General features: G+C 61.1%; 1 protein-coding gene across 3 annotated transcripts in view; it reads right to left on the bottom strand.

Annotated features, from left to right (window-relative positions):
- CIC (capicua transcriptional repressor) overlaps positions 1-15,853 on the bottom strand; it is a 26,991-nt gene extending 11,138 nt beyond the window's left edge. For 2 of the 3 annotated variants that reach the window (XM_012653450.1, XM_012653452.1), the window contains exons 1-2: positions 15,031-15,082; positions 9,788-12,595 (exon numbers count right to left, since the gene is read on the bottom strand). In XM_012653450.1, coding sequence (XP_012508904.1) covers positions 9,788-12,587 — 2,800 coding nt within the window. In that variant the 5' untranslated portion in view covers positions 12,588-12,595; positions 15,031-15,082. Of the gene's footprint in view, positions 1-9,787; positions 12,596-15,030; positions 15,083-15,816 lie in introns of those variants that run through there. The other variant, XM_012653451.1, reaches the window with a different exon arrangement.
- Between the last annotated feature and the right edge of the window lie 271 nt (positions 15,854-16,124).

The following is a 16,124-nucleotide window of genomic DNA, read 5'->3' as shown; positions in this document are numbered from 1 at the left end:
CCCGCCCCGCCCCCCGGAGAGAGAGGCCGGAGCGGCGGAAGCCAAAAAAAGCAAAAAGCCTACGGAACCCGGGGGTCTCCGCCGGGCGCGCCTGCGCACAGCTCCGCCTGCCTCCCGCCGCCCGGGGGGGCGGGGGAGGTCAGTGCGCACTGGCCCCGCCCCGCCCCCCGGCGCGCGCGGGGGCCGTCACGGGGCGCGCGGCTCGGGGGCCATCGGCGCCGCCCCCTCCCTCTCCCTCCTCCCTCCTCCCTCGCTTAGTCCGGCGGGCGGGGCAGGCGGGGCGGGGCGCGGCGCGCGTGCGCGGGGGCGGCCCCCTCCCTTCCCCGCTCGCTGGCTCGCTCGCTCGCTCCCTCCCTCCCTCGCAGCTCCGGCGGGTAACGGCTCTGGCCCCGCGCGCCCCAGCTGCCGGCGCCGCCGCCCCGCCTTTCCGGGCCCGGGGCCCGCGGCTCAGCGCCGGGTCGACCTCCGGCCCCGGGCGGGCAGACGGACCAGCGTGCGTGCGTCCGTGCGCTCCAAGCGAGCCCCGCGCCGAACCACCGCCGCCTCCCCGCCCCGCCACTACTACGCGCTCCCCTCCCCCCGCCGCGCCTCCCCCCGCCCCTTCCCCGCTTCCCCCGCGGCCTTCCGCGCAAGCCCGGCCCCCCGCGCGTGAGCCCATTGGCTGCCGCCGCCGCGCGCGGGTCAGGCCCCGCCGCGCCCGCCCCCATTGGCCGCCCCGGGGGAACGTCAGTCATATGCAAATAAGGACAGGGCGGGGCGGGCCCCGGTTGGCCTCGAGCCGGCCGGGGGCGGGACCGCGGTAGGAGGGTGGCAGGGAGGGCGCACTGCAGTAAAGGCACCGAGCCAGGGGGGCGGTCCGGGGCGCCGCTTTGCGGAGGCCCTGGGGTTGTGCGTGGCGTTGTGTGTGTCCAGTCAGCGCGAGGAACACGCTCACGCGCGGCTCGGCTCGCTTCTCGCACGCCTGCCCGGGCGTGCCTGGCCCTGCTGGGCCGACAAACTGTGCGCATGGTTGGGCGAGCCATCCCTGAGCCCTCCCCAATTCTCTCACACACACACACAGACACACACACTCCTCCCAGGCATACTTTCGAGCCACACCCATTATCTTTTACACACCCCACGGACACATATGCCCTCCGTCTTACACCCACACTGTCACACACAAAGTCACACCTCACACACCTGCTCACATAGATGTCCTACCTAACACACTCAGGGTCCATCACTCCCACCCACCATCGTGCACACTCACTCACCCATCCTGTTGACATCACCCATTTCATCCATACCCTGTCACACATGCTTCACCAACATGCATCCTCATCACACTCCCACCAGCCCACATGAATCATACAGAAAACATATCAAACACGCAGAGCTCAGCACAGCCACTGCTTGGCCACTACACACACCCCACATCCCTCCCACACAACCACATACTCTTCCATCTTGACACACTCTCATACAGCCATCCTAGCACTCACAATGCACCCCTAATCCCCAACACACATTAACTCTCACAGACACCATTGTACTGACCCCACACTGTATAAACTTACCCTCAGGGGCGCTAATTATGTCACTGCCCAGGCCCATCAGGTAGGTCTACTACAGCCTCAGCTACCCAGCCTGACACTCCTCTGCCACCCAGGAACCCCTATCTAGCAGGGCACCACCATGGCTGGACCCGACCAACACCCTAGGCTGGGAGCCACTCCCTACCCACCCCCCCAAAAAAAGGCCAGGAAGAAAGGAAACTAACACTTACTGGGGCTGCTGTGTGCTGGGAGCTTGTATGTATTATCTGGTTCATTGAATCCTCACAGCCACCTAGGGAGGTATGCTTTATTACACCCATTGTTCAGGTGAGAAAATGAGCCTCAGAGAGATTGAATAAATTGTGCAAGATCATGCAACCAGGATGTATCAGCCCAGTGCTCCAACTCAAGTCCATTACTCAAGACAACTTCAGGGTGGACACAGGGAATTCCAAACAGAGTCCCAGGAATATAGTCAGACAATGACACAAAGAATGATGAACTACAGAAAGGTGAGAGGGCACACACGGAGACACAGGCAAAGGACAGGGACCCACCAGGCAGAGATGCAGAGGCCTTAGATCACACCTAAGAGGGGGTCTGGGGCATAGCCAGTAGAGGCAGAGGCCTGGAGTCACACTTGGGCAGGTAAAGGTTGCAGAGGCTCAGATGCACCAAGACTGGGCTCCTACACAAGTTGGGTCATCCACAAGAGCAGACAAACCCTTTTTCCAGCCTACCCCATCCACTGACAGAGCTGAAGGCATGGACAGGGGGCAAAAACTGTAACTAGAGCCCAGAGGGGAAGGGAAGGTCTGTAGCCCTCTGACCTCCAGAGACTACAGGGCCAGACACTTGGCTGTGAGCCTGGAGGGGCTACCAGAGGGACTATTAGGTAACTGCCCCCTCCTCCCTATGCAGCCCCAGACTCAGACCCTCCATTACCTCACTGCCCCAGGGACTGCAATGTGAGGCAGGAATGGAGGCTGAAATCAATGTGGCCCACTATCTCCCCACCACTGCCCCCTCCTCTCCCCACCGGTGAGTCACCTACTGGCAAGTTAACCCCTTCCCCACTGCAATGCAGCTGAAGGACAGAGCTCACAGGAGCTCTGCCCCCAGCTCCCCCACTTCTGTTGGGTGAGAAGAAGAGCCAGGCATGGCACGACAGGGAAAGAGGGCCCCACACATCTGGGAGGGTTGCACATCTGGTAGAAGACACAGTGCCCATGGAGGAGGGATGGGAAGAGGCCCATTTCGGGGCAGGGTACAACCAAGTGGGGGCCCAGCCTGACAGGGAGGGGCACAACCAAGTGGGGGCCCAGCCTGGCAGGGAGGGGCAGGAATCTGGGCAGGAAGGGCCCCCCTGCCCTGGGCTCTGGGCCAGCCCTATACTTAGCTTCTATTGTTCAGGTTGGAGGAACCCTGGGTGGGGGTGGATTAGGAGCAAAGAGGAGGGAGCAGGTCCTATCCCTAGACAGCTCCCTCTCTCCTGCCATCCCAAACCCTAACTGGGGCCTCCCTAGTTAGAAAAAGCTGGGAGGGTTCCGCAAACTAGAGCCCCAGCCCCATCTGAGGGGGTACAAAGCCATCTTTCACTGGAGGCAGGTACTGTGATGGCAGCCACCCCAGCACTAACCCCTAACCAATTCCACAAAAGGTTTACCCTTAAAGAGCCCCCACTACACCACCACACCCCAGCTGGTCTGAGGACAAGGAACCCAGATGCAGACATCAACAGCCACCTGGAAGGCACAAGCAGAGGCCTGCCCAGAGGCCTGGGGCGAGCAGCCAGGGATGCTGACAGACTGAGGGACAGGCAGACACTCTGAACTCACGGGCCACATTTATTGAGCCCGTGAGGCACCGCACCCCTGCTGGCTCCCCACCCTGCTCTCTAAGCCCGGGTCCCCGCCTCAGCTCACCACCCCGGTGTCCCCAGCTCCCCTCACCCGCTCTCCACATACACACCCACCCACCCACCCCAGGCGTCGGTGACGGCCAGGGTTGCCTGGGGAACGAGCCCAGGATTGGGCTGGCGCAGCTCTGCAGGGATGGGGGGCTAAAAATAGCGCTGGGGTGAGTCAGTGTGAGTGGGGCTGGGGTAGGCAGGGGGACCAGGAGGGAAAAAGAGATAGGGGAGGTGTGGGGGAGGGTCCCCTGGGATTGGGAGATGGGCGGGATGCGGGTTTGGGAGTGGGGAGGGATGGGGAGAGGGGGGTGTACAGGCGCCGGGGCTGGGAGGGCTGGTCGGCGCGGGCTGAGGGAGGCGCCACTGCCCGGGCAGAGGAGGGGGCGCCGCCCAGCTTTCCCCTCCCATCCCCGCGCTCACGAGATTTTCCACTCGCCGCCTGGCCCCCAGCCAAACCCCGGCAGGCCCTACAAAGCCGCTTTGTGCTGGGAGGGCGGGCGGGTGCCCGGCCGGCCTGACACCCACGCGGGCCGCGGTGGGGCGCGGGCCAGCTGGCACCCGAGCTGTCTGCGGGGGGGCGCCCCCACCTACCCCGAGAACACGGCCGCGCAGGGGTTAATTGCGTAGGGCCAAGGAAGAGCTGGCCTCGGCCAATCGGCGGCCGTCGGGCGCGATGGCAGCCAATGGGAAGAACGGAGGCCCGAAGGGGGGGCGCCTACCGCCAGGAGCGCGCTGGAACCCGCACCCCTAGGTGCCAGCGGGGGCTGGGCGCCGCCCTCACCGGGTGCCGTCCGGGCCTACATAGCTCCTGGTGCATCCAGCTTCCCCGACTACTACTCAGACGGGGGTAGCATCTTGCAGTCTGGAAGCAATACGGCCAGGATTTGAACCTAAGCCTGCCTGGCTCCATAATCAGTTTTTCCGCCGAAATGGGGAGACAGGGTTCCCTGCTCAGGCCCGCGTGGGGAGCAGGAACAGGGGACAAGGTGGGGGCAGAGGAGGCAGCGCGGCGGGCTAGGGTCCAGCCGCCTGTGGTGTAGCCGCTGCCGCCGGTGGTAATGAGAGCCAGACGCCGTCGCCGCCGCTAATGCGCCTCCCTCCCGGCCACTAATGGAGCCATTAATGCCCGGGCGCCGGGGGCTCCGGGACGCGCCTCCCCCTGCCGCGCATGCGCGCACCGGCCTCCCCGCCGCCGGCCACCAGGAGGCAGCCTGACCCCTCGCAGCGCCGACTGCGGCCGGTTGCCAAGCTGTGGGGACTAGGGTCTATTCCACGAAGTCACGAAGACTCACCCCTGCATCCTCACAAGCTCTCCCTCTCTCGTCCTCTCCCCCAAGCCATCCTCATCTTCCCAGCCTAGGTCTCCTTCCCCTCCAGGGCAGTCTCCAGGAGTCTTCGATACCTAGATCCAACCTTTTTCCTTCACCTGCTCTCAACACTTTCTTGGCTCTTTAAGGGACCCAGAGCAGAGCCCCAGCTTTTCAGCCTGGCATTCAAAGTGGCCCTGGACTCGTGTCATCTCCAGTCTCAACTAGTCACTCAAAGTTCACTTTCACTCCTGGCCTTTGCTTATGCCGCTGCCTCTGCCTGGGTTGCCCTTTTTTCTTTCACTACTCTGAAATCTACTTACTCCTCATACTTCAGCTCCAACATCACCTCCAATGAGAAGCCTACTTGAACCTCCCTCATCGACCCTCCATGAGCCACTGAGTTGTCCCTGTCCCCTGGCTTCCCCAGACTCGGTATCTCCCTCCGCTCATCCCTGCCTGTGCACCCTGCATCCACATCTGCCTCTCCCACTCACTTGCCCCAGGACTGGTCAGCCCTGGACCCAGCAGAGGGATGAGGAGCGAGCTGATTTCTGGTGGTGGAGATGGAGTTCACTGTTTGAGACAAAATGGAAATTATGGTGGACAGAACCTGGATTTGGGAGTCAAGAGACCCAGGCTCAACCCCCTTGTCCTCTCTACAGGCCTCATTTTCCCCACCTGCAGAAGTGTAGTTGGCGGGTAGTGCGCTACCCATTGGGGTGGACAACATCTAGGACTCTGTCCAGTGAAGCTGGCACCAAATGTGTCTCTGGAAAGGCAGGGGGTAGGGGGAGGTAGGGTGATCTGGGTCATGCCCTCTAGCAGGTGGGTGGGCACAGGAGCTACTTTCCTGCCGCCCCCCCACAGCCGGATCTCCTAGCTTGGCCCATACAGCCCCCGCTTTCCTGCCTGTCTTGGGAACAGGTGCTTGGATGGTGGATGGGTCTGCAAGTTGGATCCCAAATCTTCTCAGCAGCTTTCAGGGACAGTAGTAGGCAACTAATTTGTCACGGAGCAAGAGGGGGCTCCCAGGCCTGGACAATCTCCTAACGTTCCCCAAGAAGGGAGTAGGGGACCTAGTGCTTAGCAACTGCTCACTGACTTAAAAGATCAGAACACCTGATGGGCACAGCGTGGAGGTGGAAGGCTGGGATGGGAGCAGCCAGTCTATCTAAAGAGTGGGAGAGGGAGGGCCAGGGAAGAAGCCAAGGCTGGCCCAGAGACACAGGATCCCAAGACTGGGGCCAAAATAGAAAGAGGGTGGGCCGAAAGCTCAGACAAGAACCGAAATCCAGGGAGGCAAAAAACCCAGAAAGTTACAGAGAGCAAGACTCGGAGAGACAGACAGACGGACAGAGATCCAGAGAGAGACACATAGACAGACCCAGAAATAGAGACCAGAGAGAGACATAGGAACCCGAGAGTAAGACAGGTAGACCTACAGTGGCTCAAAGGGTGACAGACCATCAGACAGAGGCCCAGGAGAAGGGGCAATGCCTGTCAATAAGGGGAAGCCAGGCAGGAAGCTGAGAACTGGGAGGGAGGCCATGCCAGGAATGGGGGCTAAGACATCTGGCCTCCTGGACTGGGGCTACAGGCTCTGGCGGGTTCCTTTCCTGGGAAGCGGGCGGGAAGAATCAGAGGGAGGTGGCAACAGCAGCTGGCTAGCCATGCCATGCGCAGAATGTGGAGAATGCCGGCCGCCTGCCCCAGCAAGTCCCCCAGCGGAAGCAAATGCCTGGCGAGGGGCAGGAGCAGGCAGGCTGCCCTGGGCCGCCCCCTCACACCTGCTGCCCTCTGATGGAGGGTCAGTCCCTGGCATGGGCCAGCAGAAGGGACCAGGACTGTGGCCTCTGCATGCCACTGGACATGGTCTGCCCTATCTGGGCCTCAGAGGGAGAAGGCCCCAAGGTACCTGCCTCCCAAGGGCTTTGGGAGGCTTCTTGAAGAATGAAAGGCCTGGCTGTTTGGGAACCTGAAGGCAGCCTGGACACCTCAGCATGGGTGTTGTCAGGGAGGTGCTGCTCAGAAATGCCAGGACAAGCACTGGGCAAGTTCTGACGACCAGGTGGCCTCCGGCAAGGGGCCTCCCTTCCCTGAACTTCGGTTCTACCCCTGGGTAACAGGGCTGGTAATCGTAGCTTCACAGTATTAGGCAGATTTGATGAAATGGCCCTAAGCCTGGGGCTGAGCACATGGTATATGATCAATAGAGTGGTTATTATTATTGCTATCATCATTTTTTTTTTTTGAGACAGAGTCTCGCTCTGTCACCTAGGCTACAGTACAGTGACATCATCATAGCTCACTGCAACCTCAAACTCCTAGGCTCAAGCGATCCTCCTAGAGCCTCAGCCTCTCGAGTAGCTGAGACTACAGGCACGGGCCACCATGCCCGGCTAATTTTTCTATTTTTAGTAGAGACCAGGCCTTGCTCTTGCTCAGGCTGGTCTCAAACTCCTGGCCTTAAGCAATCCTCCTGCCTTGGCCTCCCAGAGTGCTGGGATTACAGGCTTCAGCCACTGAAACTGGCTTGTTACCACTATTATTATTATTGAGAGTACTTAAGGGCCTGGGATCTGGAGCCAGACAGCCTGAGTTCAAATCCTGGTGCTCTCTCTTCCTAGCTGGAGGACCCTGGGCAAGTCATATTCTCTCTGGCTACACTTTCCTCCTCTGTCAAACGGAACTAATAATCGTACTGACCTCCTGGAGCACTGAGAGGAGTCAGTGAGCAAACGCTCAGCAGGACACACGGAAGTGTGCCAGGCACAGGCATGGCCAGTGCTCAGTTATCATTACTGTAACTTTTGGTAGTGATGGTCCTGCAATCTGGGGAGGCCCGGTCCTGCCCTTCTCTGGCTGGATGAGATGCTCCTTTTGTCAGGGCTTCACTTTTCTTCATCTGGAAAATGCTGGTAAGAACCCCTGCTGGGCCTGCCCCGGTAGACTAGAGCATCACCTGCACCTGTGCCATCCCTGCCCCCACCGTATCAGTGGGGGTCACATGAGACGGTGCTACGGGGGCAATGTCAGGGGCTATGGGCACGTAGGGGCTGATGGGTAGGGGGTGGTTACAGACCCTGTGGTTTAGTTTCTTTATCGCCCTAAGGACAGAAATCCTGCTGTGCCTACCTCTGTGAAATGTTGTTCATATCACCTATAACAAACGTAAAAACTGTTGGGGGCAAGGCGTAACACACAGCTCACAAGCCCAGTGCCGTATATGAGCATAAGGGGCGGCAGCATAGCCCCTGTGTCCCTGTGCCCTGGCTCTGGGGCCAGGCCTGGGCTGGAGCTCCGTCCCGATTTCACCCCTGCCCCAGCCCAAGCCACAGTGGCTCCTACTTCCATCCACACCCCTACCTCCTTCCTCCCTGGCCTCCCTGCCTCTGGTCTCAGGGACTCAAACCTGCCCTCCACGGTGCAGCTATAGTCGTATCTGCTCAAAACCTGAAATTCTCAAGCCAGGTCTCTGATCTGACCCTCGCTGACCAATCCAGCTATATATCCCAACACTCACTAAGCTTCTAGAGCCCTTGACTTTGAAGATTCAACATCCTGCTTTTGCCTCAGGCCTTTGCACAAACTCTTCCCTCTGCCTGAACGTCCTTTCTGCCTGCCTTGCTGGGCTCACGTGTTACAGCCTTCAGGTCTCAGTTCATACGCACCCCTAACCCCCCTTCCAGGAAGCCCTCCCCGACTTCTCGGGCTGGATCACTGTCTTCTCTGGACTCCCACAGACTCCTGAGCTTCCCCCAGCCCATCCCTGACCACTCTGGACTGTCACTGTCTGAGGATGGGTCAGTCTACTCCAGGGACTGTGATCCCAATGAGGGCAGGGCTGGGTCCTCAGCACCATTCAGCACAGGACTAGGCACAGAGCGGCCCTGAGTCAAGAGTAGATTAATAAATAAGTAAATAAGAAAAAGATACTAGGGAAGGGGCTGCTGACGGGTCTGTCACCTTCTCTGTGAGTTGCTCTTACGAGGCCCAGCCTGGCCTGAGTCCCTGGTTCTCGGGCATCATCTCAGAAATGCCACTAGTCTCCCCACCCCCGGCCTTGGCCCTCCAGCCACACTGGACGTCCCTCCTCCCTCCTAGGCTGCTCCTCCTGCTCCGAGCCTTCCCGTCACCCTCCTCCCAGGAAGCTCTTCTCCCCACATCGCTGGTTCCGACTCATCTTTCAACCCCTGGCTTACACACCCTGTCCTGAGGGCAGCCAGACTAGATTCACGCCTGGAAGAGCGCCCAGCACACCCCCGGCTCCCGCCACGGCAATGACCACACCTGTGATGTTTACCGGGCGCAGTGGTGAAGATGAGGGCCCCAGTTCTAGTCCCGTCACTTCCTGGTGAAGGACACGTTAGATAGAGCCTCAGTCTTCCTATCTGTTATCCCACACAGTGGCCGAGTGGTCAGGAGCCCGCCTGCCTGGGTGTGACGGCTGCTCCGGGATTTACTTACTAGCCACGCTACCCTGGACAAGTTATGAACCTGGCCTCAGTTTCCTCTAAACAAGCATAATCATAGCAGCCCTCCCCCGTGAGGGTCGTTGTGAAGACAAAATGAGTTAACATTCCAAAAGGGTTTAGAACAGGGGGTGTGTGGTGAGTGCTATATTATGGGGTGGGTATGAAAATTCACCAAGGTAACCTACATGCACTGCTTATCACGGTGATGCCTCTGTCCAGTCCCCCAAGACATGGAAGCTGTCACCACAATTATCATTCTCTGTTACCCCATCAGCTCCACGGAGACCTGACTCTGCGCTCAGTACAGATTTGCTGATGACGGAGCCCTTGAGAGTATATTCTCCAACAGGAGGCTTCTGGAAACAGTGCATTGAGCCTTAAAAGTCCAGTCCCTGGCCTAACATGTGAACTCCCACTGCAACATCTGTGCAGAGAGGAGGCCAGCCTCCCTTTGAGCCCTTCCTGAGGTGGGGAGCTCACTTCTCGAAAGCCCAGCTTGCAAGAGCCCCTGTTTGAAGTAAGCGCTCACCCAGCCCATCGGAAACCTCTTACCTGTTCCAGGCCGGCCCATGATGACTTCCTTCTTAGGGGCAGGATGGCTGGTGTAGCTGCTGGGCACCAGGACAGGCAACAGGGCAGCAGGTGAGGGGTGGAAGGCCACGGGCTGGAAGGGTGAAGAAGCCAGGCCAAAGGTGGGCATCGGCTGGGCCACCGCAGTCGGCGCGGCTGGAGGCACAGTGATGGGCACGGGGGCTGGCAGAGGTGGGGGCAGGCCAGGCTTCCCACTGGCCACCCCGGGGGGCACCGGGGTCTCACGGCAGCCCCGCCCAGGTCCCCCAGCCCGTGCCTCACCGGAAGTGCCCACCTCTCCAGGGAATTTGGAGGGCAGTGGCACATCGGGGTTGCGGACAATGACGGGTGAGTCCCGCTGCACAGCAGGCACCCTGCGCACGGAGGGCCCTGGATCTGAGGTCAGGCCAGCAGGTGGAGGCAACAGCAGCAACGGTGAGGGCTGGCGGGAGCGAGAGAAGGGCACGGCAGGAGACACAGCCCGGAAGCCAGCCGGCGTGGAGGGTGTAGGTGTGTGGGACACCGAGTCCACACCAGAGTCTAAGCTGTCGCTCTTGGGGAAGTCTGGGGCGGCTCCTCCACCCCCTGCGCCAGGGGCCCCCAAGGCCCCTGGGTGCGGCAACAGCTCTGTCTTCCGCCGCCCCGGGCTGATGGGCACGGTAAAGGTCAGGTTGGTCTGGAAGGTGGGTAGGATGCCAGAGGAATGGCGCTCTCGGGGGGCAGGTGGCGGTGGGTGGGCACCCAGGTCTGGTGGCGTCAGCACGCCTGCCTTAGGGGTGCTGGCGCTCAGGTGGCGACTGCGAACAGCAGTGCGCTGGATGACAGGCGAGGCATTGATCGGACTGAAATTGGCAGGGCGGAAGCCGAAGAGTGGTGAGGGTGAGGGTGACGGGGCTGGCGAGAAGGGCGACTGCGTAGAGACGGGTGAGAAGGAGGGTGTGCCCGAGCGTGAGCTGCCCAATGACACCAACATCACGGCCGCCTCACATTCGTCAAACTCAAAGCGTGACAAGTCAGCAGGGGCCACCAGGCGTGGCCGAGAGTCTCCACGGGCCGCCACGCTGCTGGCCTCGCTGTCCCGAGATGTCTCATCACCCCAGTCGAACTCGGTGCTGCCCTCACGGGCTGCCACGCCGGCCGGCCGCCCCGCCCCACCAGGCCCACTGTCTGCCAGGCCCTCCATCTCTTTGGTTCGCATAGACAGGTGGCGTGAGCAGTAGCCTCGCCGCTGTGACTCCTTCATGCACCCATCTCGTGAGCACAGCCGTCGCCACTGCTTGCCGTTGAACTTCTTTCGGATTCCATTGGGTGTGCAGACCACGTCGCCCTTCTTGTACTTCTGCTGGGCGGCTGTCAAAGGCGTGCGGGCCCGGGCTGCCGGTGCGGCCCCCTTATCCAGTGAGGCCACACTGCTGCTACGGCTGCCGCCCTGGCTCCCTTCCTGGCAGGGCGAGGGCTGCTCACCAGGGCGGCCAGGACCTGCAAAGGCTGGAGACTTGGGTGGTGGCGACAGGAGCTGCGGTGGGGGCAGTGGGAGCAGCGCTGGGGTGCCCAGGGCTGGTGGGTGCTTCTCCTCACCCTCCTCGCAGTGAGCGCCCAGGTTGCCACCAAAGCTGATCTTAGAAACCTCAGCATCCTCGGGCTGCTTAGGGTCCAGGGCGGCAGGGCAGGATGGCAGGGTGGCCCCAGGCTCAGCCTGCTCTTCCTCAGGGCCTGTGGGGGGCTTCCTCAGCAGGGCCTCAGGTTCCCAGGGGGGCCGCAGCAGGCGCAGACTGGAGCGGGCCACCCACACGGCCTCCTCGGGCTCGCGGTGCAGTGGCTGCGGGGGCTGTGGGAGGGTGCCCGGTGGGCCTGGCTGGGAGCTGGGGCCAGGGCTGAGACGGATCTTGTAGGCAGCTGGCTTGGTGGCCACCTCCACCACGACACCCTCCCGGTAGGCAGCCACGCCGGGCTCCACACAGGTGCAGACGGCTGTGCCGACCACCAGTGCGCCTGGCGGTGGCGTGGCATCCAAAACCACATCCACACCACCGCCTGGCACCCCCTCATAGAAAGTCAGGGCCCGGTCACCAGGGAACTGCACACCCAGGTCCTGGCTTCGGCGCACCTGGCGCACTACAGCTGGCAGGAAGAGTCCATCACCACGCCGAGCCAGCACCCGCTGGGACCGCAGCTGCCGCAGGTCATAGCCACCACTGGTGCCACTGGAGGGCCAGGGGCCTGGACCACAGGCCTCAGCTGGCTCGTCCTCCAGGTCTGCTGAGTGCTCACTGGCTGTGTCGGTGGACGAAGAGCGGGTGGAGGTGGGTGGCCGTGGAGGCACACCCAGGGCACTGGCCTCCTCAGGGGTCCGTACCCGCTCTTCAGGGGCCCCAGCCATGCCACCGCCACCAGCCCCATGCTCCTCCACATACTTCTTCTTGGGTGCTCGAGACTTGAACGTGGCCGTCTTACGGCTGAGTGAAGGCTCCCATCGGCCTGCCTCCAAGTCTCCCTTGGGGTCCTCGGCTGGGCCTGGGGCTGGGTCGCCAGGGTGCAGCTCTGGGGGTGGCCCCTCCGCCCCAGGGCCCTGCTCAGCCTCCTCCTCCTCAGCCTCCTCTGCTTCTTCTGGCCCAGGCTGCTGCTGCTGCTGCTGGACCTCGTCTTCATCCTCCTCTGGCTTGTCACCCTCCCCGGCCCCTCGCCGCCTCAGAGCCTTGGCCCTCGTGGCTGGTGGGGACTTGCTACCGCTGCCAGGACCTGAAAGGCCAGTGCATGCTGAGTGCTTCTTCATTGGCTTCATCTTTTGTCCTGCCAGGTGGGAGAGCAGACAATGTTCATCGGGAGCAACTCAGGAAACCCCCCAGACACAGTGTCCCCCAAGACTTCCCACCTACTGAGTCTATTGCCTCAGTTCTATGATCCCCAAGGCCTCCTCCCCAGCCACCTCCAACCCATGTGGGCCCTTGGCCAGCACCCAGCCACAGACTAGCACCCGAGTCCCCGAGCATACACACTCTGGCTCCGTGGGGAACACTCACATACACCTGCTTTCTCGGCAGAGGACAGGATGCACATGCTCTCAATGCCCAAGGGGACGAGAGAAGCACTAACAGTTCACACCTAGGGAGCGCTCCCTTCGACCTGAGCCCTGCGCTGAGCCTGCCTGTATTAACCCATTTCATCCTCACAACAGCCCTGATAGGCGGGTGCTCCTATTAGCCTCATTTTACCCTTGACGAAACCAAGGCACAGAAAGATTAAGCAACTGGTCCAAGATCACCGAGCTAGGAAACAGCAGAGCTAGGGGCTGAACCCAGGCAATCTGGCTCCAGAGTCTGTGCTCCTGACCATTTCAGTATGCCGCTTGTCACATGATCCAGAGGGCACACTTACTCACACTGTCACCATCCAGAGGGTACACACACTCAGACGCACACACAGGCACAAGCACCAAGTCACAGAAAGGGAGGTGACTGGGCTGTGATATGAGCCTCTCTCCAACAACCCCCCCACTCTCCCTCCACCCCTCTGGGCGGCCTGGCATGGCTAGGCATTGTGGGAAGGAGTGGGCAGCTGAGAGTCCCGAGGGATGGCTGCCCACTCTGCTCTGCACCCCAGGCCTGCCAGGTACAGCCATCTCCCCAGATCCTGGCAGGGAGCAGGCAGGGGCATGTCTGGGGCAATAGCTCATACCCGGTGCTGCCACGGGGCCGTGCATGAGCACACACACGCACACAAACGCGCGCGCGCGCGCGTGCACACACACACACACACACACACACACACACACAGCACACGTCATCACACAGTGGGACACAGAGCTGCACCCCAGGGTTTCTCTGTCACACTGGATGAGAGCCTGCCCCTCCCCCCACAGCACCCAGCGTGATACCCACAAGCCCAGCCCCCCCTTCTGGCCTGCATGCATCCCCGCCCTGCCTGGGCTGGCTCTGGCAGGGTAGCTGAGTTGGCTGGCCCCCCCAGGCCCCCAAATATGTCCTCCAACTCCAAGTGGGGATAAGTGGGATAAGGTCAAAGAAAGCAGGACAAGCCCAACAGGCCAACCTCACCCACTTCCTGAACAGTCATTACTGCCCGCCCCCTTTCAAGCTGCCCTGAGAAAAGAAAAGGGGAAAAAACTTTACTCTGAAGTGACTAAGAGAACATGAGAGGCCAAAAGAAGGCTTCTAGGAGAGTTGGGGGGCCCAGGACTATAAGTCAAATACAATAAGAGGCACCCCTGACTCAGTCTTCAGGCTCCCCGGGGACCCCTGACCTCATGCTCTCCCACTTGGGGCCTGCTCTTCCTGTGGACCCTGCAGTTCTAGGCCTGCCCCTTCTTTGGCCAATCCTGGGGTCCTCATAGGCAGAGCCTGGAGGGTCCAGGGCTGGCATTGATGTACCCAGGAGTTGGGCAACCATCACCACCTTCTCCCCACTGATCTGCTGGGGCATGGTCTTGGGGACTGAGATCTGGCCCCAGTCCTGCACAAACACGAACCTTTGCATACCCCACCCGGGGCCTACAACCATACCACCTGGCACCCCTAGACTCTGCTGCCTGGTGCAGCCCCACTTCACCCCAGAAACCCAGCTTCATTCTTTCCCCTGGGGCCTACTCTCTTCCCGTCCACCCCGCTCTGGATAACTCCCACCCAAGGCCCTGTGGGCCCTCACCTCTCTCAAAATCTGAGCAGTAACTCCTGAAGCCCAGGCCAGCCCAGGCCCTCTTTGGGGTCTCCTGCCCTCTGCTCCCATCAGCCCTCCTGGTACCAGCTTCTCTGCCACTCTCTCTCCCATCCTGCAATCACCTCTCTCTCTGCCTCTCTCCTCACAGGCCCTAAGGCCCCCTCCTCTGTCACCCCCTGCTTGTCACCCGCATTTATCTCTGTCACCTATTCCTCCCAGTCACTCTCCTGTCAGCCATCTCTCCGGACCTGTCACCTCTCCTCATCACCTCTCCTTGTCACCCCCTCCAACTCTGTCCCCTCCCTCTCCCTGTCACCCTGATTGAGTCCTGTCACCCCTCCATTCCTGTTACCTGTTCTCTGCCCTCCACCCCCTCCCCAAGTCACCCCTTTTCTGTCAACCCATCTCCACTTCCTCCACTCCCTCCCCTCTTCCCAGCATTCCGCCCACCCCTTTTCCCCTGTACCCCCTTCCCGTCCCTGCCACCTGTCCCCTCTCGGCCCCCAGCCCCCCGGACCCCCACTTCCCGTGTCAGCCCTGGCCCCGCCCCTCACCTCGGGCTCGGCGGGGTTTCGGGGCGGGGGGCCGTGGCCCCGGCTCAGTCCGGTCCGGTCCCTCCCCGCCCCCCCTCCGGCTCTCCCTCTCGATTCTCCCTTTTTTTTTACTCCAACACACAAAATGGTGAATGGACCTGCAACAGCTGGAGCAGCTAGCCAATCAGCGGCCACAACCCCGCTGACCGGCGCCGGCCTAGGCCAATAGATATCCGAAGCCTGGTCGGCTCCTCCTCTCGACAACGAGCGACGCTCGCAGCGACCAATCGCGCCCATCCGGCAGCGCTAAGGGGAGGGGCCAAAGTCCAAGACCGGCCTTCCTCCGGGACCGACACCAACCTAAGCCTACGACCGCCTGATCTGCCTAGAGCCCTGCCCTACAACAAGTGACGGACACCAGCCTTGACCAATTGCAGGCCGTCTTGGTGCCGAATGACAAATACAGTACCCAATCACCATGCACCCTAGGCCGGAACCCAGCCTCTGTGAGGGACAGTAGCCAATGAAATGAAAGAAGGAGGGGCTAAGGGAAGGGTTCTCCAATGAGCGTGCTTGGAAGGCGTGGCCCGAGCGTTTGTTGACCGGCTAGTCGCAATTCCTGCTGGGAATAGTAGTTTTCTCACGTCTCTGACCCATAGTCGACAGTACAAGGCAGACTACAACTCCCATGTGACAGAGTACCTGGAGCACCAAAGAACCCCGGCGAGGAGAAAAAGTCGAAAAGGGCAGTTCATCGTGAGTCTCAGTGGACACAAGGAGTATCTTAGACCCAGGGCCCCAACTCACCCGGATTCCTGGCTCTGGCGTCGCCGGTGGCTCCTCTCAGTGGCAGCGGTAGCGGCACGAGGGGGAGGTGCGAGGAGCAGCCAACCGCCACCCGCGAGCCCCGCAGCCAATCAGCAGCGGCCGGGGCGGTGCAATGACCTCACCGGTTCTACTCTCTTACCCCTCCCCCACGTGGTTGTTGCTGCCGGTAGCCGGAGTAGGGAAGTTTGGGGTGGGGGGAGGGGAGGAGAACCAGTGATGTCACCTTTCCACCCATTGATTGGTTATCGGGTGGCCGTGAGTACGACCAATCGACGGTCTCGAAAAGT

Source organism: Propithecus coquereli, unplaced genomic scaffold (assembly GCF_000956105.1).
Source record: "Propithecus coquereli isolate 6110/MARCELLA unplaced genomic scaffold, Pcoq_1.0 Scaffold42, whole genome shotgun sequence".
In the NCBI taxonomy this organism is placed as follows: domain Eukaryota; kingdom Metazoa; phylum Chordata; class Mammalia; order Primates; family Indriidae; genus Propithecus; species Propithecus coquereli.
The sequence above is the reverse complement of the archived record's forward strand: the minus strand, read 5'-3'. Positions and strand labels throughout refer to the sequence as shown.